We start from the raw sequence: 27,806 nt of genomic DNA, 5'->3' as shown, positions 1-27,806 counted from the left end.
TAATCGGGAAGTTACGCCACACGTGATCAAGTTACTCGAAGTTACCCAGATAAGCCAGTAACCCCGCTTCGTAGTACAGGCCCCTAGTGTGGCTACAGGTTTGGACAAATAAAGGCAGGTCTCAATAGACCTCTGACGTTCGCCTACAAAAAGTACCCAAAGCTGCCATCTTTGCCCATGTAAGGAGATCCAGGTGTTAATTGAAGTTAAATACCTATGGCAAGTTGCATGGCTAGTTAGCTCTGGGCTAGCAAAATCCAGGTTTATTGTTTTAACGCCGGGGTCTCCAACCCCCGGCGTTAAAACAATGGTGCCGGGCCGTGGGCTGGATCTAACCGGTCTGCGAAAACAAAACAAAAAACGTGCTAAAAAAAAGTTCTATACGAGGTAACTGCATAGACTTTTTCTGTTTATGATTTATGGTCTATGATCACAGCAGCACACTTATTGTTCTTCTTAAGCAGCACACTTATTGTTCTTCTTAAGTTTTATTATTATTATTATAATTATTATTCCCGTCTCTCTAATTTTTTGTCAGCTCTAGCCTAGGCCCTTTGAGACAGAGACACCGTTCCAACTTTAAAACGTCCGGTCAGTACTGGTGTAAGTTGGTCGCGAAGATGACATCAGGTGGGCGTGTCGTTCATCCGCCATATTGGATTGAACAGAAAGCGAAACTAAATTTTCACAGGTTACAAATTTGGTCCGAACGCCACGAAACTTGACGTACATTATCCTTGGACCAAGCCTCACAAAAGTTACCAGAAGGATTTTTGATTTTCGAAAGCGTTTGCCCGTCACAGCCAAACGAAATCGGTGGCGAAGCTCCGAAACAGGAATTCGTCCATATCTCAGGAACACGGTCACATATCGATACCAAATTTTGTATTTGAACTCGGGACTCCAATGTGAGGGTGCATAAGCTAAAAAAAAAAAGAAAACATTCCAAAAGTTTCCAGCATTTGGCAAACCACCCACCCATATTTGGTAACCATCACCTTCCACATTTGCAGTTGTACTGGTACATCTATCACAATGCCTTCCAAGTATGCACAATGTCTCTGGGCAGCCACAATGTCTCCGGGCAACCTTGCCCAATCATGAAATCCTTGCTCTGCCATGGGATAGTATGGACTTACGAACTGAAATAGCAAGGAGAACAGTAGCTATATATAGCTTACATAATAGAGTTGTTTTCACATTGACGGTATTCAAATTCATTTTTTCCTTATTGTTAAATATCATGATGGGAGAGTATTAATAAAAATGTTACAAGTATGCAAATTCATATGTTTACGGGAAATTAGGTTTTACTGGGTTGTTTTGTTGTAAAGACATGCAAGGCATTCTGGGCCATATAATAGACAAACAGTGGTCGGCAGCGTTAACTTGATTTCCATACGTATTAATATGAATAGGTGTTTCTGTAAACCTAGGGACAATAAACAGCCATCTCTGTTACAAAAACGACCAGGTAATCGCTCACTGAAGAGGAAACTATGATAAAAACATTGTTTTCCTCAAAGCATGGATCTGACGACAGTACAAGCCGGACATGTCACGTTAATGTTAAAGGTCCAGTATGTAGGAAATAATGGAAAATCAACTGTAACCATTCCAAAAATGATCACCATATGTTGTCAGAGAGTAAGGAAACACGATGAATTGAAGTAATGGCTTATTTGACAACATTACTCTAACCCGTAAAACCCATGAAAAAAAATGAGTTACGGGGCGGAATCTCTTGGAATTTTCGTTTATGTTTTGAACGATTAATTCTAGAATAGCGTATTAATAATGGGTATTAATAGTGCGTCCTCCTATTTGGGTTGCCAAATTAGCAAAGGCCAACTGTCAACAGCTGTCAGTTGTAGTCATGAACGCCTACGAGAGGCCGGAAAATTTCCAAAATTAAAACAAGAAACAAATTAAGTGGACATCGGAGGAGCTTCCTGAGATGGTGACGTCTTCGTCAAACGAAGAATATCAAGTCTGACGCATAGCTGGCCATATTTCTCCACAGGTAGCCTAGTCTAAACTTCATCTGCATCGCTAACTTCAGCTAAATATGTTACGTTGGTTAGAGAGGTATTTTTTGTTTTCACTGTTTCCGTAATGTGTAGCTGGGTCATGGTTGGACAAACGTTTAAGCAGCTGCAGGTCAACTAACGTTAACTAAGTCTGCATTAGCCTACATCTGGCAACCCAGAAGAGGCTCGCGTCTAGGTAGGTTAAGAACGTTCACAGTGTTTGGATTTTGGCCTACAGAACGTTCGGTAACAATCCTACAAATCGCTCCTTTAATACTAATGTCTGGGGAAAATTTCATGCAAATAGCCTCATTGGAAGTATGCTTACTGAAAAAAATGTTGATGTGTTCAATACTTATTTTCCCTGCTGTATACCATAATCAATTTTATAGTTTTTCCTATAGAATTAAGAATTAAGGCCTGGCCCAGACACCCATCCCAAATATGAGCTAATTGAGTTTGGCGATTGAAGCAAATAAAAGCCCAGGCCATTAGTTGAGGTTTTATGGTAATATTTTAAACTGTTGCTAACTAGCAGGGGCACAGGAGATATTTTCAAAGTGATGGAGACCAATCAGGCTTCTAGATATCGGATGCCACTTCTGACCCACTATCGACCATCATCATATTTTAAACTTGCCAAAATGTTAAGATAATATTATTGTTTTCAAAATACACCTGGATTTTTTTGCATTTCGACTTACAATCAAATAAAAGGCTATTCCTCTTCAACCCTAACCCAGGCATATATTTCATCTTTGAGTGGATCACTATTACACTACTGCATATTCATTTGGCACTGCCCAATTTCACTACTGCTGGTCCCTGTTCATGAATCACGAGTTGACAGCATACTAATTTTGATTGATTGACTGATATTTCCTTATCATGTGTATCATATTTAGTATGAACTTTACCTTAATATCTCTTTGTGTACCTTATTGTGCATTGTATACTTTTACATGCAGATCACAGGGACTAAATCAAATGAACCCCTATGAATTAAAAGATACAAAGACATCTTGGGATAAAGAGGACCAGAGAGTCTGTGTTAAAGGTCTACGTTCACCATCTCAAGATGAGGACATCAAGAAAGTGACCAAACACTTCTGTGACTGGGTTATATCTCTTGTAAGTGTCTAGTCTAGTAGTGGGTATGTTTTAGTGGACCTGACCTTTTCCGAACCAAAAAAGCCTAAGGGCTCTATTTTAGCGATCTGAAATGCCTGGTCAGAGAAGCAAGGTTTAAAGACATTTAGGGCGTGTCCGGTCCACATTCGCTATTTTAATGTTGTGATTTTGTGATCAGTCGCCAGGCTCATTGTTCAAAAGTCTTGTTCTTATGTTTCTTAATCGGTCAATCTCTTGTCATTCAATAGTGAATGTAAACTAGAAAATGTAATTCCAGGGAATTACGAGTGCATGAAAATGCAAAAATGGCTGCTGAATGAAATATTGTTGAATATTGTCTAAAATATAATCTAAGTAAAAAGATGGAGGTCAGATAGAGAAAAAAGCTGGCGGAGAGCCATAATTGATGACAGCTTACAGTTGGAATGGCCGAACAGTTAAATAATTAAATAGTTAAATTATTTTATAGCAAATTATTGTATTGAGGACTTATTTTGAAGTTGTGGGCAGAGGAAACAGTTGGCAGGAGTCATAGTTGATGACAACTGACAGTTTGAAAGGCTGAACAGTTAAATAGTTGGATAGTTAAAATGGTTAAATTATTTAAAATGGAATTATTGTAGTGAGGAGTTTTACTTTGAAACAGTTGTGGGCAGAGGAAACAGTTGACGGGAGTCAAAGTTGATGACAACTGACTGTTGCTAGAGTAGTTATGGTGGTTACTATGCTGGTTGCTAAGTTAATGTTGGTTGCTAGGTTTTAACTGTGAATGTGGTTGCTAGGCTGTTGCTAGGGTACTTGAAGTCGTTTCTAGGTTGTTGCTAGGGGGTCCATGGTAGCTACTATCAGAAATAAAGGAGTTACTACAGTGGTTTGCTAGTATAATCATGTTGGTTGCTATGGAAACTGACATAGATGCTTAATTTCAATGGTTGCTAAATTGGTTGCTAGGTAGGTGGTGGTTTAATATAGTAGGCTAGAGGCATAGTTGATGATAACTGACAGTTGGAATAGTTGAACAGTTAAATAGTTGGATAGTTTAAATGATCAAATTATTTAATAGGGAATTATTGTAGTGGAGACTTTTATTTTGAAACAGTTGTGGGCAGAGGAAGCAGTTAAACAGGATCTGTAGTCTTAATAGAGCCAGATTGTATGCTTAAAGCCTGAGACAGACAGTTGCTGGAGGTGGAACACTTGGCATAGGATTCTAAGTGCCCTACTGTGATGTCATAATCGCCAATGTTAAGTCTATGGGGAAATTTTTAGTAGTTTTTAATTAATAGTTCAAAAAGTATAAATGTTACAAAGTTGAAAAATACATAGCTGAAGTCACCTAAGTAAGACCTACGCAACACAGTTTGAACGATGTTTCTACGTCAAACGGTTGAAGCTGAATTAAACGCACAAATATGTAGAAGAAAAATAAGAAGAAGAAATCGGATAACAGTAGAGTGCATTTTCATGCCCTCTAATAACTGAGTGTAGAACTGTTTTGTCATTGCCTATGAGACTCAGTAAAGTTCAGTTCAACAAACAGCACAGCGGTATTTTGACAGTCAGTGTGCATCTGGAGGAATCCGCTTGCACGATTCCACTAATACTTGCTTTACTAAAACATGTTTGTGACTAGCAGAGTATAGCCTACATGCATCTGCACTCACCTATTATTTAAACTCATAGGCAAACTGAACTGAAACTAACTTCACCTGGTCTCATAGGCAATGACAAGTTATTGAGTAATATTAAAGCTTTTGACTTTAACTATTGACTGGCAAGGGGTCACAACCAAAAACATAGCCTGATAAAAAACAAAACTTCCCAATAATGTTCAAATGACTGAATACAAATCCTAAGGATATTCATCCTGAAAATGAGTGCATGGGACCTGTTGCTAAGGGCTGCTTGCATCTTGTGACAGTGTGTCTTCACCACTGTGATTTATATGTGCTTTTTGCTAAACCCAATGGCCCCTATTTTGCACCCTATTTTGCACCCAGCGCAAAGTTTATTTTCTTATTTTGCATGTCTATTTTTTAAACAATGCGCCCAGAGGTGTGGTACCTCCAGCGCACGTCAATGCAAAACATTACAAATTACAAAATTACAATGGGAAACATAATTAGAATAAAGTCACAATGAGTAGGCTAGTTTTTCACCATCATTTGCAAATTGGTAATGACGGTTAAAAGTGATTAGGAGAGAGGCGAGAGACACATATGGAGCACAGCTGAAGACTCACTGTCACAAGATATAAGCAACTCCTCAGGATAAACGTTGTTTTATTCAGTCATTTGAACAATGTTAGGGTAAGTGTTGCTTTTTCCAGCCTATGTTTTCTACGGTAACCCATTGTCAGTCAATAATGAAAGTAACTTACTGTGTATAACTGTTTTGTCTTTGACTGACACCACAGTGAAGTTAGTTTCACTTTGCCAATGAGTTCAAATAATAGACGAGTGCAAATGCGTGCTATGCTAGGTTTTAGTAAAGCATGGTTTAGTGAAATGACTGTTCCATACGGTTTTGCAAGCAGACTCCTTCAAATGCGCCGCTGACTGTCAAAATACCTATGCATCCTTTGACGTCGCACTTTGTGCTGTTAGAGGTAATGATAGATGTCATTCTCATTGGTTTAAATGATGTTAAACCCCGTGAGTTTACTTCGGTAATATTCAACGCTGTCTACATTCCTCCACAAGCCAACACAGATGCTGCGGTTTCAGAATTGCAAGAAGTGTTGAATACACAACAACACACACACCCTGAAGCTGCGCTTATTGTGGCCGGTGATTTCAATCAAGTACATCTGAACCGGTCCATGCCTGAATTTATTCAACACATTCAGTTCCCTACACGTTGTGACAACACACTGGATCACTGCTACACACAGTTCAAGAACAGTTACAAAGCTAAGTCTCTACCAGCTTTCGGAAAATCAGATCATGCCGCTGTTTTCCTACTGCCTATGTACAAACAGAGAAGTCAGACGGACCCCCCAGTGATGGAGGTCAAGCGCTGGACTGACCAATCGGAAGCCAGGCTACAGGACACCCTTAGCAACGGTGACTGGGAGATGTTCAAGACGAACTCTGCTGACATAAATGAGTTTACGGAAGTATCATTGAGTTACATCAATATGCTAACTGAGACATGAAAAACACAGACTATCTTGCACTAGCTGCATGTGAAGCAAATGAGGATGCACCTTTCTGTGTCTCTGAGGTCGATGTGAGCAATGCCTTTGGGAGTGTTAATTGTAGAAAAGCTGCTGGACTGGATGGAATTTCTAACAGGGTTTTGAAATCCTGCGTTGCTCAGTTAGCTCCTGTGTTCACTTATATCTTTAACACATCATTGGCTCAAGAGACAGTTCCTACTTGCCTCAAGCAGTCTCTTATTGTTCCAGTACCGAAAAACAAAAGTCAATCATGTCTGAATGACTACCGCCCAGTATCCCTGACGTCTACAGTGATGAAGTGTTTTGAGAAGCTTGTGAAAAACATTATCTGCTCATCCCTCCCTGCCTCCTTCGACCCCCTCCAATTTGCTTACAGAGTCAACAGGTCTACAGAGGATGCCATCTCAAACCTCATGCACACCACCTTAACTCACCTGGAGGAGGGGAATGGGAATTATGTGAGGGTGCTGTTCATTGACTTTAGTTCAGCATTCAACACGATAGTACCTCTCACCTTGGTCACAAAGATGAAGGCCTTAGGACTGAACACCACCCTGTGTCACTGGATATTTAACTTCCTCACAAACCGTTCACAAGTGGTTAGAGTGGGGGGTCTGACATCTGACTCATTAACCATCAGCACTGGTGCTCCCCAAGGCTGTGTTTTGAGTCCACTGCTGTACAACATCTACACACATGACTGCAAAGCCAACAGTAGTCATACCTCCATCATCAAGTTTGCAGATGACACAGTGATCTTGGGCCTGATTAGTAACAACAATGAACATCTCTACTTGGATCAGGTTGATGAGGTGGCACTGTGGTGTCAATCTAACAGCTTGACACTGAATATCAATAAAACCAAGGAAATGGTAGTGGATTACAGAAGGAAGCAGCAGAACTACAGTTACACCCCACTAATGATCAGCGGGCAACCTGTAGAGAGAGTCACAAGTTTTAAATACCTTGCTGTCCACATTACTGAAGACTTAACATGGACTGTTAACACTCAATATGTTCTGAAGAAGTCCAGACAACGACTCTACTTCCTTCATCAGCTAAGGAAATTCAAAGTTTCTACATCCATCATGAAGGCCTTCTACACTTCAGCGGTTGAGAGTGTTCTAACTGGTAGCATCATCACCTGGTATGGGAACTCCACAGTTAGAGATTGTAGTACTCTGCAGAGAGTAGTGCGCTCAGCTGAACGTACTATAAAAACTCAACTCCCTGCTTTACAAGATATCTATTCCAGAAGAGTACTCCTAAGAGCCCAAAAGATTCTGAAGGACTCTTCTCATCCTAACAATGGATTATTCCTACCGCTGAAATCAAGAAGACGCCTATGTAGTCACAAAGTCAGAACTGAGAGACTCAGGAGAAGTTTTTATCTCCAGGCCATCCGAACTCTGAACTCACACTATACTGACTTGGCACACATTCACTCCTAAGCACTCTCAAACATTTCCCAACTCTGAACTCACACTATACTGACTTGGCACACATTCACTCCTAAGCACTCTCAAACATTTCCCAACTCTGAATTCACACTATACTGAATTTGCACTCATTCACTCCTCAGCACTCATGACCCCCCACACACACACACACACACACACACACCTACATGACTTTTAGCACTTTTACCATGCCATGTTGCGCCGGGTGTAAGCTAGAGCCCTAAGAAACAACATCACCAACAAAGCAGTCTCTGTGAGTGTTTCACTGGGGTTTTCAAGAAGGTATTTTCTTATAAGGATCAACAAAATAACCTACAACATCACAGACCTTCCACCATAGTATAAAGTAAAGTAAAAATGTATTTATATAATGCATTTTCTAATATCTCTGACCAGGCACTGGCAGCTTTCACATCAGCAGTTCTTCATGACGGTTATATTAACTTTAACAATGGATGTCCCAGATTTGTCAGCCAAAAGACAAAAAAATACACTGATGAAAACACCTATAACTCATTAAGGAAGACAAATAAAAAATGTAATGAAACATGATTTTGATTTAAAAAATGATAAGATTCTAAAAAATTTACAGTACTGTGAAAAAAGTATTTGCTCCCTTCCTGATTCCTTCTATTTGTGCATATTTGTCACACTTAAATCTTTCAAATCATCCAACAAATTGTATTAATGAGTTATTCAAAACCTATATCACCCATGTGAAAAAGTAATTAGCCCCTGTAAAAGAGGGTGTTGGGGGGGCGGGGGGTGAATCCAACTCTGAAAAGGAGTGTACTATTGTAGGATGAAGTGCTGGTTTAGTTGATAGCAATCACCACAGGTTGTCCGGTAAGAACAGAGATGCGATGTCAATTCCCAAAATGTAGTTGTTTATTATGTCACACACACACACACACACACACACACACACACACACACACACACACACACACACGCTCCATTCATCCAGTGATTCATCCACTATGAAACCCATGTAAACTGTGTACACTGCAAAAACTGCTTATCTAACAAAATCTAACCAAGTGTTACTAATCTTATATCAAGATCAAAAAATCGAATTTGTATTGTTTTCAGTATGAAAGAGACTTACCTAGAGCTTTTTTCGTAAAAAACATATGACTTAATCTAAAGGGAAACTTGGCCAGATTAGCTAAATTTTCCCCCTGCTAGAGAAGTTGTGCATTATGCTATTTCAAACTGGAAAAAGGTAACGATAAAGCGCATGGATTTGTTTAGAAGCTAGTGAAATGGTTATCATAAGTTCAGCAGAACAATGTGGATGTTATAAGGTAAGAAACAAGTTTCTTGTTTCTCACTTCTCTTACCAATGTTGCAAGGTTGGTTTTACGCCTGGGGACGCTAAAGGGAACGGGGAAAGTCACGATTTTCACCGGAACAGGTAATTTAACCATCCAAATGATTTCTAAACAGGTTTATTAAGTTGGAATAGTTGTCCCCTTTGTAAGATGGAAGACAAACATGTTCTCAGTATGACTGGACCATTAAAAGTTTGTACTGCATGCCCATTAGTTTTATATAAGGCCCTAGATTTTGAACAAAATGCAAAACTGGTGATATTGCGGGTCTTTGGGGGGTCATTTTTGAGTAGTATATATATATTATATACTTCAGTTGTATTAGTCTGCAAATACAATACTTTATTAATGTTAAGCCAATATTTGAGGTCTCCGTAACAAATGCACATGAAGATATTAAGCATAGAGGTGTGAACAACTGCTTGGTGCTGTGTTTTCCCTTAAAGGGGATGATTTGTTCATCAATTGATTGGAATTCTTCTGGCTCCGTGGCATTTAAGAAAGTTGACTGAAGCATATCCAGTACTGGACGAATCTTAAAGAATTTGTCATCGCCAGCTTCGACATTCTGTCCTACAAAGTGCAGGTGTCTCATGATGTCCTCAAACCTGTTTACCGTCATTGCATCAGCAATCCTATGTTGTCGTAATCCTGGGTTGGACCAATACATACGGATTCTTGGATATTTTATGTATGACATTGTTAAATTTATTCCCAGGAAGGTTTTCAATTCTGCTACTGTTAAGCCAAAGTTATTTTTTCCTTTGAACAGTGCATAGACATTTGATTGGTAAACAATCATATCAAGTAGCGTATCAGGAAGCAAACTGGAAAATATTTCAATTGGCTCCTCCCCCTGAACATGAAGAGTATTCTGGCCCTGAAATGTAGGTGGCAGTCCCTCACAATCATTATCTTTTACTTTCCAGGTTCTTTTTGGTCTCTGGACACCTGCCTCAATCTCTTTGCATGCCTCAATCACCTCTCCTGCTTCTCCTCCTATAGCCTCTCTATAGCCTAGCTTGGGATTTCTCAGGAACAGAGGCGTGTAGAAATACACGGTTTGCACCCACTGAGAGCTTAAAGTCTCACCTTTTAAACGAGCCATTGTATGTGTTCATAGCTATAACACAGAATATGCTGTGGCTGTACAAAAATCATCAACAATGGTCTAGATTGCTGGCACTCTAGGATAAAGCTTCCGAAAACAGCTTGGCATTTAATGAGTTAATAAGAATATATTTTTTTTACCTGTATATTCCGTGTAGAATAAAAGGATCTAACGGTTATCCCAGAGGTTGTAGGGTCATGACCACTGTCAGCCGCCATTTTGGATTTATGATGCAATATTTCAAGTTATGAATATTAATAAAGACAATGGTTATGCACACAATACATAAATGACTTAGGAGATACCCCCCCTGGTGGTTTGGAGTAAATATGGCAAATCCAGTAGTTTTAAATGAGGTTTGAATATCCGTCCACTGTAGTGTACACTTTTGCACTTTTTTCCAAATCTAAGTCAATGAGCATTATGAAATTCCTCTGACCGCAGTTCCTATAACTATTTCGGTTCCTACCTCATGGTAGGGTCTTTTCCCTTCACATAGGAACCCTTCACATAGGAACCTGCAGATAAAGTATGCAGAACTGGTAGCAGAGGTAAGAGAATGTGGCTGGCAAGCACATAAGACCAGTGGAGATAGGTGCTAGAGGCTTTGTAGCAAAATCAGCCAAGAAATTTCTGTTAGATTTTAGTTTTCGAGGACGGTCACTGAAAAGAGCTGCAAGTTATCAGAGGCTGCTGAAAAAGCAAGCCAATGACTATGGCTGAGGCGCTAACAGACTACTTGGGGTCATGTTGTAACCTGAAATCTTTCTAGAATATAGGAAGAAACCTCGAGCAGATCCACGACTCAAAGGCCTGACCCATCTGCCTAGGGTCAGATATAGGACAGTAAGGTCTGTATACATGACAAATGCATATGTTAGTCAGGTGTAGAGAATAGGACATGGTGTTTAAAGCCACCTGAGGTGAAAGTTACAAGAGGTGGGATGATTACATATACAGTATGGTAATGCATTAATCAATTTAGTGTCAGAAAGTTAAAATAGTCCAGTGTAGGAATGGAATTGTCCAGGGGATTAGGAGTTGTCAAAGGGCAAGTGGTGGGTCGGCAGTATGGGCCAGGAATCCGGGCAGAGTTGTCATAGGCAGGTGGTGGGTCGCTAGGCTGTACCGGCCAGGAATCCAGGTAGGGGGACAGTAATAGCCGATGATAGGGCAGTCATAGGGATGGGACTTCAGGTGAGATGAGTGAGAAGATGGCCAAGCACACGGATGGCTGATGACTGGTGATGGTATACCTCACAAGTGAGGTAAGGGGAAAGAAAGAGAGATGTACTGTAGAGTGGGTAAGTATTACTGAAAATCAAAATGGTTAATGTCAAAGTAATCAGTGGTACTGTATATTGTTACAGTGTACCATGGTTGAGAATAGGCAAGAGAGGGAGAGTTGAGAGAGAGAGAGAGGGTGGGGGGGTTTATGGCGTGGCACATGAAAAGTCCATGACAGCACTATGCTATAGCAGCATAACTAAGGCATGGTGAGGGGTAGTCGACACGCAGGTATGGTCAGTGACCACCATCGCACGCATGACTGGAGTGCCAGTCACACGAGGACTCAGCAGGGTGGTCCATTCCAAAAATCCCTGAGGTGGGTGAAGTTCCACACCGCACTATATACCTAACGAGGCAGTAAAGAGGTATGTTTTAAGTCTAGACTTAAAAATAGGGAGTGTGTCTGCTAGTTGAATTGAGGAAGGGAGATTATTCCAGGGGAGGGATGCGCGAATGCTGAAAGCTCTGCCTCCTACTGTAGTTTTTGAGATTCTTGGAATTACAAGAAGGCCAGTATTCTGTGATCGTAGTGGTCTGGGTCTCATGCAGCTGGTAGCCTATCCTAGCTACAGTATGTTAACGATAGGCTACTTTACCCTGTCTGAAAGGCTCATCATGTTATGTTGAATGTCCAACACAAACACAATCATCTTTATATTATTCATGAATGTATCATTACTTCGAAACCAGTCATCACTCATTACATAAGCACCATATCCCTGTCAACATAGCACATAACTTCACAACATGGCCAAATAAATTACAGAACTTACAGTGTCTAGTGGTGCTCGATCACATCCATGACGTGCAGAACGATTGACTACAGTGTGCCAAACTTGTGAATCTAATTGTAATATAAACCACAACCGGCTCAAATGAACACAAGAAGTAGGCTATGCGTGTTTCAAATCGAAATTATTGCTAGAGCTAATTTATCAGCATCGATTAGCATCCCGTGCCAGTGGCCACAGTGTGCCTCACTTTAGCTTTACTTCGCATCAACAGATAGCAACTTGCAAACTTTTCTAATGGTAAACGATGTCTCTGGCTTACAGTTGGCTATAAAGCACGTCTCCACCTGTAATGTTGATTACTTCCTATTCCAGTAAGAGACTGTTTTAAATGAAAGTCTGGCCAGTCTGATTTACCGTTTACAGTTACCTTATGAAGACAGCTTTATTTAGTAGCCTATAGCAACAAAAAGGAATGACCACAGAATTTGCTGGTATTGGTACCCTCATCAAGGGTTTGTGTTTTGTTTAGATATGTTTTTAATTGGATCATAAATGGCCACAGCAATGAAGAGGAATGACCAAAGAATGTATTGGTATTTGTTGACAGAGAATCATCATGAGTATGGAGGGTGTGGGTTTAGGAGAGCCAGATACCACTGTTGAGCCTTCTGGAGGGCTTGTGGGCCTAATTCAATGAAACACCCATGAAGGAAGGTGCCTGATCGATAACCTCACTGAAATGGTCTTGAAGGCTGTTCTGTTGGCTGGTGATGTTTTTTGCCCACAAAGGTTGATTTGTTAGTGATTTTTTTTTTTTTTGTATATTTTTTGGGCTTTTTGCCTTTAAAAAATAAATTCCTTCAGGGTCTGAACAGCAGACCTTAGAAGTCTAAAAAATCATTTTGGTTCTCATTTTCAGAGCACCTCCCCCTCCCCCTGTAAAACTGGCTGTATCTTGGAAAGTATTGATCTTACATAAGAGTAATTTTACAGTGTGTCTCCTGGGTAACATAGGTACACCTGGTCATTTTTTCAGAATTTTTTGAGACCTAAGTGCGTAGGCCCTGGTTGAACTGACGTGGAATGACCCAGTAGGAAGCGGCTGAAGTGCCCTTGTGCAAGGCACCTAACCCCTAACTGCTCCCTGAGCGGCGCTGTTGTAGCAGGCAGCTCACTGCGTCAGGATTAGTGTGTGTTTTTACCTCACTGTGTGTTCACTGTGTGCTGAGTGTGTTTCACTAAATCACGGATTAAGATAAATGCAGAGACCAAATTTCCCTCACGGGATCAAAAGAGTATATATACTTATATACTACCTATAGCACTAGGAATTTAACATCTTCTGTGTATATTTGGGGGTACATTTGTGTATATAATACATAATCTGGATTTTGTATTATCAATGAAAAAGAACCACTTGAATTATTATGCATAATATTACTGTAGTTGAACTAGCAAGGTAGGGCTAGCAAGGTGAACGACAAAATTACCGCAAGTTAAATTATTACATTTAGTTCACCACTCAGATCAGTACTTATTAGGATTGGATTAATGCTTCCCTAATTTGGTTGCTTTCCCAAAACTACCAGGCTCTGTGAGATAATCATCAACTCTGCTGAGGAAACTACCTTCTGTTCTATTTTTACAGGGTGGCGACACAAACAATCTTACAGATTCTACTGTGTTAGGCCTATTTGTTAGTGGCTATGAGAAAAAACCCTCTCTAATCTTCCCTATTGAAGTGATTAAACCCAGCAACATACCAGAGGAGTTACGTTCAGCAATGGAACATGGCAGATTTCTTACAACTGACACCCTCTTGAAGGATTCTGACCTACATGGGGTAAAGCTAACTATGTTACACTTCTTACTATATGTCTTTACATTAATACAGAAATACCGAAGTGGTGTGCAAGATCTGCTCCAGTGCAATCTGTACAAATGATGGACAGAAAAAAACAATCTGCATGCATGTGCACTGTCCAGCGTAATATTCCGCATTGCCAGCATGCACTGGGCCTAGCAAAAAAACGTAAGACATGTCGCAGTCGCTCATCTAAAATCTTCAGTAGTCTGTACAAACCTCATACGCTACGTATCTCATGACCTGCACATCAGGTCATCAGTTGTTACTGTGTTATTAGTAAGGGATAATGGACGACACTCCATTAGATTAATCGAAAATAAACGCACAATCGAGGTTGTAATGCGGCCACGACGCGCAGTGGACATCAGTCCCATGCTTAATTTCAATTCCAGGGAACCCCTGCAAAGTTTTTATGTTTTATGTTAAAGCAAGGTCTGTAGAATTAGTGTGTGTCTGTCAGAGTGTGGGTGTAGCATCCCGATGGATGATAATATCATCGGCCCAACCCTAGTGTCAGACATCAGATGAAAAGGTATCAGGTCTCAGGAAAACCTGTCAAGTTTACGGAATTTTACAGTAACGTCTCAGACATCAGATGAAAAGCTATCAGGTCTAGGGAAAACCTGTCATGTTTATAGAATTACATTGTCAACAAAGTGTCAAGTGTCAGGAAAATCAGGTAGCCGTGGCCCACTGGTTAGCACTCTGGACTTGTAACCGGAGGGTTGCCGGTTCGAGCTCCGACCAGTGGGCTGCGGCTGAAGTGCCCTTGAGCAAGGCACCTAACCCCTCACTGCTCCCCGAGCGCCGCCATTGTAGCAGGCAGCTCACTGCGCCGGGATTAGTGTGTGCTTCACCTCACTGTGTGCTGTTTGTGTTTCACTAATTCACTGATTGGGTTAAATGCAGAGACCAAATTTCCCTCACAGGATCAAAAAAGTATATATACTTATACTTATACTTATACTTATACTTATATATATATATATATATATATATATAGGTAAAACAACATCATGCGAGTCAGGTAAACAGTCTCAGACTACTGCCTCAGTTTATATATATCTTTACGTTGCCTGCCTGTTGCCTGCCTACGAAATGTTGCCTGTCCTCTGTTTTTCTTACAAAAAACCTAACCCTAGGAAAATATGGGAGTTTAAAGCAGTGTCGTAGACATTACATATTTTCACTGATGGTATTAAAGGGGCCATATTAAATGAAACGTTGCCTGTCCTCTTTTTTTCTTACAAAAAAACGTCGTAGCCTATCATTTCCAACCAGTACCATGCGAAAGAGTATCAACAGTAGGCTAGGCTACACAAAATACACAAAACATCTTTTACGCACCTGATCATCCATATTTCAAGTATACAAACAGAAACTCCACAAGACACGGCTTCTTCTTGTTGGCATATTTAAGCAATATGACGCGAGTGGGGGACCGTGAGGGGGTGCCAGGGGGGCCTCAGCAAGTTGGAAGGAAAAATAAAAGCAACAAATAAATACATTTGAAAAGTTTAAAATTACTATGTAATAGTAAGTAATACTTACTATTACTATGAGGATTGTTATACAATGGCATTATAATAATGTGACGCATATCTGAACATTATATTTCCCATGATAATGACTTGGAATAATAGTAGAGTGATAGCTCTCATAGCAGAAAGCCCCAAATACAATTTTTACACACTGTATGATCCATCGCAAAGTGCTTGTGGCTAAACTAATTATTAGGATTAGCTTAATGTATTTTTTAGTGCTGTCAGTTAAACGCGTTATTAACGGCGTTAACGTAAACCTATTTTAACGGCGTCAATTTTTTTATCGTGAGATTAACGTTCTTTTTGGTGTGACAAACTTTGTAGTTTTTTCACAAGCTGTTGCAACAACTAGTAACGTTAGAACAACTACAACACCACACTGGATCTAGCTAGACCGTGCTGCCTTTTAGGGGAAAGGGAGCTGTTTGGATAATGGAAACCTATGCTGCATAGAAGTGGGGAGCGAAAAGGAGTTATACTTACTAAATCTTGAAACAAACGTGAATAAAAGGCACAAAATAAGGTTTGTGTAAGAGTTATCTGTGTGTTTATGGGATTGATGTGACCATTATGTTCCTATTTTTTGCTCTTTCCAGTTTAGCCTAACAGGAGTGTCACGAATGTACAGTCAAACTGCCTGTGGCTGACTATAACTAAGTTCGGCAAGCTTAACTTTACATGTCATAACATCAACTAAACATAAGTCACACATTCATTCTATCACTTATAATATGAACGTAGCCTTTTTCCTACAACTAGGTGAGATAATTGGCTATGCCTGTTATACTGAACTTCCACAGTTAGCTAGCTAGCAAGCTAACCGTTTTACATGGGATATGGTAAGTGAAGCTAGTACGTGCTGAATGGGTTGTAATGTAGCCTGCATCGTTTCGACATGAGTAAGTTACATACACATAATTACAGTGCATGAAAATTACTGTTCTTCCAAGGCAACAACAACAACAACTTATTATTATTCCGCTTACCACTTTTTCCGTACGCAATTGATCCACGCTCTTGAACAGTTTAACTTAGAAACTTCGTTCAAACTTTGTAACGTAGGTCTTCAAACGGACCAAGCTGCTATGTCTTTTCAACTTTGAAACTTTTATACTTTTTAAACTATTAAAGAAAAACTTTTTAAAAATCCCTATAGACTTAACATTGCCGATTATGACATCATAATACGGCCATTAAGCAATTAGAATCCTATGGCAGGTGTTCAGGCCACCTGCAGCCTCAGGCTTTAAGCATACAATCTGGGTCAATTAAGACTACACATCCTATTCAACTGTTTCCTCTGCCCAAAACTGTTTCAAAATAAAAGTCCTCGCTACAATATTTCTATGGAGTTACATTTGTTCCACTTTTATGAGCGAGCAATAGCACAATTTGAGCACAGAAAAATATTTTGAGCGAGCACACAAATTATATTTTGAGGAAAAATGAAACTCGAGCACAAAAAAACTTGTAGTTGAGCAAACAGGAATCCATGTTTGCCTGTTTGCTAATTTCAATATGTGCAACATTAGCCCCGTTTCTTTCAGTTTCACTGTACATGCTTACATAAACTGTTCCTCCGCTAGCTCAGGAGATCTGTCGCGCTCGCTCAACTTCATCTGTGTGCTTGCTCAAAACTGTCGACAACGTTACGTTTGTTCCACAATTCATCAACCAATCAGAAAATTCAGGGGCTGAAGTCCAATTCTCATTGGCTGCTGAAGTCCACAACGCCTAACGTCATTTACTAGTGTCAGTGGGAATCGGGAAAGGTTAATGCTGGTCTTAGTTTCAACGCGTAAAGTTAAGTAGACATTGTAACCGTGTTGTAAATCCAACAATACCCATATGATAAATACTTACCAAAGATGTATTTTCATGTGGCGTTCTCCAATGTTCCTTCTTTCCCGATACATACAGTCAGTTAAGACGTTCGGAAAGGTTACCACCCCCCATGAGGAAAGCATGCTAACATTCAAAGTTGGACTTGTGCTTTTCTTTGAAAGTTGAGCAACACAATGCACTAAAGTAATTCCTTTCGAAGATGGATGTATTTGCCGTTTTGGCGACAGGATACGGATATGGTCGTAGCGCTGGCCTATTGCATGCCTAGGCAGTTTGAAAGACAATTCTCTGCCCGCCCCTTGGATTAAGCGAGGTAAATGGTTCGATTCCAGACTATACATTTCAATGATATAGGATGGCCCGCCAGGCTACAATTTAACCCTTTAAACTACTGAACTTTTTAACTGTTCAGCCATTGTAACTGTTACTTGTCATCAACTATAACTCCTACCCACTGTAGCTAGTTAGCATAGTTAACATGTTAGCATTGCTAACATTGCTAGCATTTTTAGCAAAAGTGCTAAAAATGATTAGCTAAGTTAGCTAAGTAACATGGGGCCGGTTCCCCGATAACGCTCACTCTTAGCGCGGCAAGAAGACTCAAAAGATATATCTTACCAAAGTTGTTTATGTTACTAAGTGTGTTCCCCGAAGTGTCCCTTAGGAAGCTTCTAATCACGCTGCCTCTTACGTTCGACGTTACAAAGGCGCTGTCCCAAGTGAAGATGCTGAATTAGTTGGCATCGATTGCTCAGGAATCGATTTTCTACTTCACGAGAAGGTGCATGACGGCGTTAAGAAACACAACACGTTCTATGCAAATGAAACATTTCTCAAATTATTCCAGTAACATTTATTTTAAGATAGTTATGAGTAGTAATAAGTTATCAGTAAAATATAAACTATTAACTAAATTATCATTGTCAGTAATATGTTCACACGATATGTTGTGATGGGTAGACTAACTGGGTAGGCCTATCCCTCGCTAATCATCCACCCTCCTTATCCCGTTGTGCCACTTGTGCCGCTTCTTGACATGGGTTTAACAACTTCTTAAAATGATGTAATACACTTTTATATTAATGGTAAGGTATCTTACAATTATAATTGATTGGCAAGCAGCTGCAGTCTGTTTAATGCGGTATTGATAGATAGATACTTTATTGATCCCCAGGGGAAATTCAAGGTTCAAATAAAAAAAATGCCATTGGTTAATGTTTTCAATAATAAGCAACCTCAGACAATGAACAGAGAGAGATTTAGATACAGTATGGTGGGGAAGCAACGTAAAAAAAGGGCACCAAGCTTCTCGTCAGAGGAACTTGAAGTTTTGCTGGACGAGGTGAGCTTGCGCAAGGTGACACTGTTTTCCAGCTTTCGGAATAACTTGTGCAACAGCAACAAAAAAGAGCTATGGAGCGACATGGACTACACAGCGTTTTTGATTCAATACAAGGACACGTTGGATCACTGCCATAGGCCTAGTTGGTCGCTTACTGGACACCACCATGCTTACCCATTTATAGATCTTAGCCATTTAGAGGCAAATTCTTTGCCAGCTTTTAATTATCAAAAGTGATTGCCAATTTGAACGCTTTAATGACATTACTAAATAGCCTAGGCTTACCACCATATTAGTTCTGATACCAAATAAAGTAAACTTCATAAATAGGCCTGCATCCATTGCGAACATATTTTATTAGTCTTAAAATGTCCATAACATAAACTCATCGTTGAGCCACAACATTGTCAACATACTGTCGGCCTACCATAGTTTGACTTGTACTGAGCTGCACAGTGGCGGCGACTAGCGTCTTGAGAGCTCAAACAACGCTAAGAGAGAGCTTACGAATGGTTCAGACCAACCTTACGAACTTCTGACTTAGAGAAGATATACTTAGCGTACGAACGTGTTGGGAATCGTGCCATAACGTTAAGAGATAGGTTAAGGAATAGGTTAAGAACTACTTAGCGATAAGAACGTTTTGGGGAACCGGCCCCACGGTTAGCATAGTTAGCATGTTAGCATTGCTAGCATGCTAGTTAGCATGATTACTAAAAATGATTAGCTAGGTTAGCTAAGTCACATGGTTAACATAGTTAGCATATTAGCATGCTAGTTAGCATAGTTAACATAGCTACTAAAAATGATTAGCTAGGTTAGCTAAGTCAAATGGTTAATATAGTTAGCATGTTAGCATTGCTAGCATGCTAGTTAACATAGCTAATCATTTTTAGTAGTTATGCTAACTATGTTAACCATGTGACTTAGCTAACCTAGCTAATCATTTTTAGTAGCTATGTTAACTATGCTAATAAGCATGCTTACTATATTAATATGCTAACTATGCTAACCATGTGACTTAGCTAATCATTTTTAGTAGTTATGCTAACTAAGTTAGCTAAGTCACATGGTTAGCATAGTTAGCATGTTTGTTAGCATAGTTAGCATAGCTACTAAAAATGATTAGCTAAGTTAGCTAAGTCACATGGTTAGCATAGTTAACATATTAGCATAGTTAGCATGTGTGTTAGCATAGTTAGCATAGCTACTAAAAATGATTAGCTAGGTTAGCTAAGTCACATGGTTAGCATAGTTACCATGTTAGCATAACTACTAAAAAGCTAGTTAGCATAACTACTAAAAATGAAAACATTAGCTAAGTTAACTAACTTGGTTAGCATTATTATCTTTGATAACATATAGTATAACTGCTAGCAAACATTAGAGCCATTCCAACTGTCAGTTATCGTCAACTATCTACCTAGCAAATAATTTAACCATTTAAACTATCCACCTATTTAACTGCCCAGTCATTCCAACTATATTAAACCTCATCTACCTAGTAACCAATATAGTTTGTTTTTACTCTGTATGATATTTTACATCATATTTTTTGCATTTTCATGCACTGTATTTCCTTCAGGAAATGCTTTTCTAGTTCTTTATAACTGCCGTGTTAGTAAAATTATTGAATGGCCTGTAAATGAACAACTAGATGTAACGTCAAGGTGTGATTAGGCTGTCTTTCCCATTAGAATCAATGATATATGTATGTTAACTTATTTTCCGCTAAAATGGGGCGTGATGCAGATTAAATGTAGCCTTATGATGATGCGCCTTTAGTAGGCTACGTAAAGGCATGCTGCACACACTTGTTTGGGCTTACGAGCCGGCCAAAGAGTAGATTCGTACAATAAACACCAACGCAATTCTGAACTCCCGGTCAGCTGAATAGTGTTTTAAATTGCTGTAGACACCGATGCAGACATGACACTCTGCTTTCGACATTCATTTACTGTACATTAGATTCCATTCTTTTCAATACAACTCTGCACACCAGCATCGCACTTTGCCGCCGTGTAAATCACGATTCAGTTATATTTGGTCGACGCCACTCCATAAAATCCATTGTTCATCCAGTGTTTGCGTGTTAAAAACTTTGGCGCTGATGTGTGTGGCAAGTGACAGTGCACCAGACTGTAGGCCTATAAAATGTCAGTGCACTCATGTCAAAAAGTTCCTTATTTTCAACTGAACTCAAAGATAATGAATATAGTATTTTATGTTTGTTATGCCCTTTATTAGCTATATTTCTGAAGAATATATTGTGTCTCCTCAGGTCTGCTGCACATCTTTTAAAATTTGATTTGAAATAATCAAATAGACCTACGTCTTAAAGTTAAGTTAATGAAGTAACTAGCTTTGCCTTCATTTGAATCCTAATCACACACAATAATAATTGCTTTATATTGTTAACATGGACTCCTGGAAAGTTCAGAAATGCAAAATAATAGAATTTTAATCATGCAATAAAATATGTGATTAATCGTGATTAACTATAGGAATTCAGCGATTAATCGTGATTAAAAATTTTAATCGTTTGACAGCACTAGTATTTTTACATTTGCCGTAGTATTGTCGATAGGTTTAATAACACATCAAGGGGGTCCTTGGCCAGAACCTAGTGGTATTTAGGGGCCTTGTTGTGGAAAAGTTTGGGAATCCCTGGCCTAGCCTATGCTGGAAATGACCCGGGCAACGTGGTAGTAGGCTCACAATGCTTTTAAACTCTGGAATAGGCTACATCACCTCTACTGGGCTTATATGTATACCGACCTAAATAAAGTTTCCCCCCTTATCATTTCACATTGTTAGGCCATGTTACATCATACATGCAGGTGTCTGAATTGATTCTGCTATGGTTATTGTATTTAGCAGACGTTTCGGCTAAACTCCAATTGGCTAGTCTATTTTAGTACTGACATTCAAACAGAACCGGGAACGACGTTTGTCACACATTCTTTATTATTCCTCCATAACAAATTGCATTTCATCACTGGCAGTCTGATGCTCTCTGGTGGAGAACCCTCTGTTGCTATGTCACCGACTCGTATTCTCTGGCTTTCGATCATGCTGTCCGTTGATGTTAACATGGAATCAGTTCCGAGGTGGGGCGTGGCCAACGACGGCTCATTTGCATTTAAGGCAACAGGCCCCAGAAACAGCCTATTCTGAAAGGAACTGAAATTGGCAAGAATGGAGCTGCTGATATTGTGTAATCTGAGTCTAGGAATTTTGCAGTTTCAGGGAGCTATTTTTTAGGTCTATTTTGACTTGAAAAAGAAGTATAATACGGGATCATTCAAAAGGTAACATTATAGACAGCTTTGGAAGCTAGACTTGCATACCCTGGTTGGCAGTATCCAGCTAATTAACTAGCTAGTATCCTATCTATACAGAGGCGTTGTTTCGATAAGTTAGGTAATATAACACCAACCATTTTCTCTACTAAGCTGTAAGAAAAGATGAACATATGTTGTGTACTGTATTATCATGCATTCATGCTGCTGGAAAATGGGAAGGTTCCCACTTTGGAACTCAAGACTTCTAAATTGAGAGTGTTCACTTGACAATAACAAACTGGCAACGTTGCGAAGGTTCTTAAGCTAGCTAGCCAGAAAGCTAATAAGTATTCTGGGAAGCACTGTTCAATATCACAATCACCTGTCAATATGAGTACACACCATTACTGCGAACTAGCGAAAATTAGCGCAGAACCGGCTCCCTGCTCTGAGACCTTTTTGTCTGAATCCGTTTTGTCTGAGACCGTTTTCCTTAGACCTGATGCCTTTCCATCTACCTGACTGACAGCTTTTCGTCTGTGGCCATTTTGCCTGATGCTGTTTTACATGCATATTGCACACCCTAAGCTTTCCAATGATAAAGGTTGCTGTAGTCATTTTATTGTTGTGGTACAGTGATGAGAGTGGTCATCACATTATGAAAATAATGCTTGTTTTGCTTGCTTATATCTTCACAGTTTCAAACTAAAAGCAAAAAGACCAAATTTGGTGCATGGTACCTTGATCCTAAACTATGGAAGAAAAGACTCTCTAATGAGCCACTGAGAGACCCTTCTGCACTAGAGGAGGACATGTTGTTCTATGAGCAACCCAGTGCAATGGTGGGTTTGATTATGCAATGGTAATCCTTTCCAGTTTTGTCAAGAATGTTACAATTTTACAAAATATAATACCTTTGACCATCAGTTTATCTTTTCTTTTGAGTAGGATGATGATCTTAAACAGCTGCATGGAACACTGGCGCTGAGGCAATTTATTGCAAGCAAGGGTCTCAGAATACCCAGGGTAAGAACAACCACTCAACCTGAATTTCTTTACATGAATGGATAATTGGGGGCCAAGCAGCATAGCGGCATAGGACCCCTATTGTGTTTATATATTTTTGGGGGCCAAGCACCAAATCTGCGGAAAAAGCCAAAACCTACATATGAAAACTCCAGGTTTGCATTGTAATGTTTACAGGGAAAACACGTTGTTTGAAATACAATGACATGTGGATGCCATAATGGTAAAATTAAATCTCTTCCCCAAGTTCCTCAGAGCTCTAATCTCAGAGGAGGACAAAGAAAATAAGGGCAGAGGAACAGACACAACTGGATCCATGTCAATGCAGAGAGGAACAGTCATTTCAATATGATCTCCAGTAAGGTTCAGAGGAAGAGCAAAAATGCTGGTGGACCGAATTATTGGACTTCTTTTGGACATCTACCATAGATGTCAAGGACATGGGAAAATAAAATATGATCACAGAATATTGTTGTGTCAGTGTCATTCTTCAGACAAAGAGCGATCACTACATACTTCAACCTTTGTAAAATAATTAGCCTATTTGTGACCAGACCAAGATGACTAGGGAACAGTGTTTCCCAACACTGGCTTATTCAAATAAACGACTAGTAGGAGACTGTACAAAAGTAAATTACTTTTATGCATATAGGAATTCTCAGTTATTTCATTAGAGGGATAGAGAGAAACGCAATTTCAATTCCTCTGCATGTCTATTATATATGAAGAAATTGACAATAAAGCTGACTTTTATTTGTTTAAGAATGTACAAACAAACAAATAATGCTTTGTTTTTCAGACTTTTTTGGTTATATGGTTAGATCAAGCATAGAACATTTTAAAAACGGCTTCAGGGCTGAAACTGATTTTAATATTTAATTTCTGTGATTTCTGTGACCTGGAAGTCAATCCGAAGTCACTTTCTTTGTCTTTTAGCAGGCACGGCGCCAGGATCCCAGACCAATGGTGGGTGGGCCTTAAAATTAAAAACATTATCAAATCACTGTTAAATAAAAATGACTGACTAATATCAGAGCTAGTGAGCGGCAACGAGGAGCAAAGCGGATGGAATTTTGTTGGAGCACGGAGCGCTTTTTAATTTAGAGGCCGGAGCAGCCGCTCTGTTCCGCTCCAATTTCGCTCCAATACCGCTCACACCACAAGTCTGAGGCATGCCCAAATCCACCCAGAATTCATGTCTTCGTAATAAAACGAAGACCTTTACATTTCAAAGATATTGGCCATAGTAAGTTTGTTGATGGAGATGGAATTCACTAAATATTTTAGAAAGGAAACTGACAAAACAACTAGATACTATGGTATAATAGTAACAATGTAGAGCAAGAACAATGTAGTGACACTGTTTCAGTGAGTAAAGATTAATTTTGGAATCTAACACACATTTTGCGGAAACATGAGAGTGTGCTATGGAGAGAAATGAAAAATGTGAGCAATTTGAATACGCTTCATATCAAGTAGAAGGCTAAGTAAAACTTGGATGCTAAGCCTGTATTCTTTAAGCAATTAATCCCACTGATCCCTTTAGTTTTAGGCTTATGTGTATTGACGTTGCCAAGCTTGTTTGTTGTTGCACTATCGGTGCTGCACTATCTTTTAAAATAAATGTTCTATGAGTGAAATATATTGCCAGTGCTCTTAGTTCTTTGGGTTTTCTGTTTAAGGTGAGAATTTGGGTAGTAGATTATTTCTCCCTCTTTTAAATTGGAGCGAGTGTGGAGCAATTACACTGGAGCGGGATGATTTTGGTGGGGAACGAAATTGAGCTGAGCGACCTGACACGAATTTGAGCGGAGGAGCGGCGGAGTAAACAGCCACCTGAGTGAAGAGCAGGACATTCGCACTGCTCAGCCCCGCTTACTAACTCTGTTAGCACTGGACAATATTGGAAAATATAGGAAATGTGACGTGTCAGTTTGGCCCTGTATTTACGGTTTCTGCTATTTAGATCAACAGCTCATGCCTTCAGCTTGGGTCATCCTGCGGTCAGAAACGCGAAAAACCTTGTATTTTCCATTATCTTCCCAGATCTATCTTGAGACCTGTTACTGAAGTTCCTATGCAGGAGTGGTGGTAAATGTATCGGTGGCACTCACGGCAACGTTGTCAGAGTGTGAAGAATCCTTCTTCATCACACAATTTGCGCACGGTAGGTGTGGAAGCTAAGAACCACTATGAATGTGAATTACAACGTGATTATGGGTATCATCCTCAGCTAAAAACAGAATGTCTTTGCGGAGACAACTACCAGGGAAAAAAGTTTAGAAATTTCACTAACCCCCACCAAGGGTCACAAAATCTGGCTCTGCCCTGACTCGACAGGTTAGTGACAGAAACCATGACACCTTGGGGTAGAGCTCGACAAGCTTCTAATGCCAATTCAAGATTAATGTATTGTTGGTCGTACCTGGTACATTGTTGGAATTTGTCCCGAAGTTGACCTTCCTAGTTTACGCACCATTCCCTATGTTTTACGCATAAAATCTGAATACAACTTTCAGATATAACCTACTGTTGAACAAGGGACATTATTGATCAATATAGACTAAGCATCCCCCTCAACTTTGCCTAGAAGAACAAAAATAAAGAGTTATAGGCTGATTTGAACGTTCAACCTGTCCTGATCGAACTAAAACGCGTATTAAGATTCCCGTTATGGCCACAGCAGAATAGGCTATTATCCTAAAGTTTATTTTGAAATCTGTCTGTCTGCGAGTCTATAGCGAACTACTTGCGCCCACAAATGAGCAGCCAGGTCATTACACTGCAGTGGTTTGATACGGTTGGCTAACCTCTCGGTATCTATGGTTACTCCAATCCCCAGTAAAAAAAGTTGTCTTTTCCATCCTTCCCAATAAAAACTTTTCAACTTTGCCTAGAAGAACAAAAATAAAGAGTTATAGGCTGATTTGAACGTTCAACCTGTCCTGATCGAACTAAAACGCGTATTAAGATTCCCGTTATGGCCACAGCAGAATAGGCTATTATCCTAAAGTTTATTTTGAAATCTGTCTGTCTCTTGAGTCTATAGCGAACTACTTGCGCCCACAAATGAGCAGCCAGGTCATTACACTGCAGTGGTTTGATACGGTTGGCTAACCTCTCGGTATCTATGGTTACTCCAATCCCCAGTAAAAAAAGTTGTCTTTTCCATCCTTCCCAATAAAAACTTTTCATCTAATTTAAAAACTGCTGTTTACATACTTTGTTTACAAACTAGAAACCATAAGGCCCTGATCCTGCGAACATTAACCGACTATTCTAGTATATTGATTAGACCTGTACTTTCCAAACATTACCGACAGACGCATGTTTGACACTCGTGAATATCAGTTTAATACCCATTCTGAAACATAACAGACTTCACAGAGTTACTTTACGAGTCTAATCATATTTTTTTCTTGGCAGACTAGTTGCTTTATCAGGCGGACATTTGACATCTGCTTTTTAAACAGCCTAAGCAGACTATTCTCTCCATTCATCTTTGGTTCGCTGACCTGAGTTATACATCGAAACTGGGTACAGGCTAACTTTAGAATATTGGACTTACGCTTTCCTCTGGTTTTATTCGTGGCATTTAGTCGTCTGTCTCTGTCAACGCAACGAACGAGCCTCTAAGGATAGTTTTTTTTTCTTTTAACAAAGTGTTTTACTCGCTATGTTGAACTGTCCCTCGTCGTCCTCGCTTCACAGCTTGTAACATAGACGGGTGACTGATCCTTATCGCAAAAAGTGGCCTATCTCTGCATAGCCTCGACTGTGTCCTGCGTAACTCTGTTAAGCAGCCAGGGTCACAGAAACACATTTCTAATAACTCTCAAAACGACTAGGAGGGGATTTAAGCTAATGTGTTTATCACAAAAGGTTACAACTGTTTCGAAGAACTTTTTATCCTGTTCACGCATATCAAATAAACCCATCTTCCCGCAGCCGCACTCACGGACGGAGAAGGCTAGCCTATATCTCTCCTGGGATCTAACTCCTAGAAAGTTTCTATTAAAACACGATGGATACCCGTTTAGGTATTACACCAATGACAATCTGACTGAACATCACTTTTACTCACGCTCCCACGCATTCAAGCGGTGTGTCTGTGAATCCCATGCAGCGCAATCGTTACAACGTTCTGTCCAGCTAGATAGATACTCGCTTCTCATCCATTCACTAACGGCGCTCTTGTTTATTAACACTGATACCTCTGCTTATTGGCTGTACAAAGGCGATTGTGGGTTTAAGTTATTTTGCGTAATTACATCTAGCAATAACCATCCATTAATTTATTGGATACCGTCGGCAATACATTATAGCAGTGGAACAACATGGGTCCTGGCCAGTAACCCACGCAGTGTCACCACCACAATGCATCCCCAAAAACTTAGTTAGTTGTAACTACACAAGTTAATTGATACTTTGATCGAACAGAAACATTTCTTTGTCATGATCAAACAAGCTTGAATTTTCCCTGGGGATCAATAAAACATCTATCTATCTATCTAAGCTATCTATGTAACAGAAACATTTCTTTGTCATGCACACGAAATACTAGGCTACACGCAACAAACTCGTCAATTATTGGAGACGTAACAGCCAATGTAATTAAAGGCATTTT

General features: G+C 39.7%; 1 protein-coding gene across 3 annotated transcripts in view; it reads left to right on the top strand.

Annotated features, from left to right (window-relative positions):
* Window positions 1–23,646, top strand: part of zgc:158260 (uncharacterized protein LOC571389 homolog) — a 113,184-nt gene extending 89,538 nt beyond the window's left edge. For 2 of the 3 annotated variants that reach the window (XM_048244357.1, XM_048244358.1), the window contains 5 exons: window positions 2,999–3,161; window positions 13,920–14,114; window positions 22,852–22,995; window positions 23,102–23,179; window positions 23,427–23,646. In XM_048244357.1, coding sequence (XP_048100314.1) covers window positions 2,999–3,161; window positions 13,920–14,114; window positions 22,852–22,995; window positions 23,102–23,179; window positions 23,427–23,531 — 685 coding nt within the window. In that variant the 3' untranslated portion in view covers window positions 23,532–23,646. The remainder of the gene's footprint in view (window positions 1–2,998; window positions 3,162–13,919; window positions 14,115–22,851; window positions 22,996–23,101; window positions 23,180–23,426) is intronic. The other variant, XM_048244359.1, reaches the window with a different exon arrangement.
* Window positions 23,647–27,806: the final 4,160 nt, after the last annotated feature.

The sequence above is a fragment of the Alosa alosa genome, chromosome 5, assembly GCF_017589495.1.
Source record: "Alosa alosa isolate M-15738 ecotype Scorff River chromosome 5, AALO_Geno_1.1, whole genome shotgun sequence".
In the NCBI taxonomy this organism is placed as follows: domain Eukaryota; kingdom Metazoa; phylum Chordata; class Actinopteri; order Clupeiformes; family Clupeidae; genus Alosa; species Alosa alosa.
Note: the sequence above shows the minus strand (reverse complement) of the source record. Positions and strands in the feature narration are given on the sequence as shown.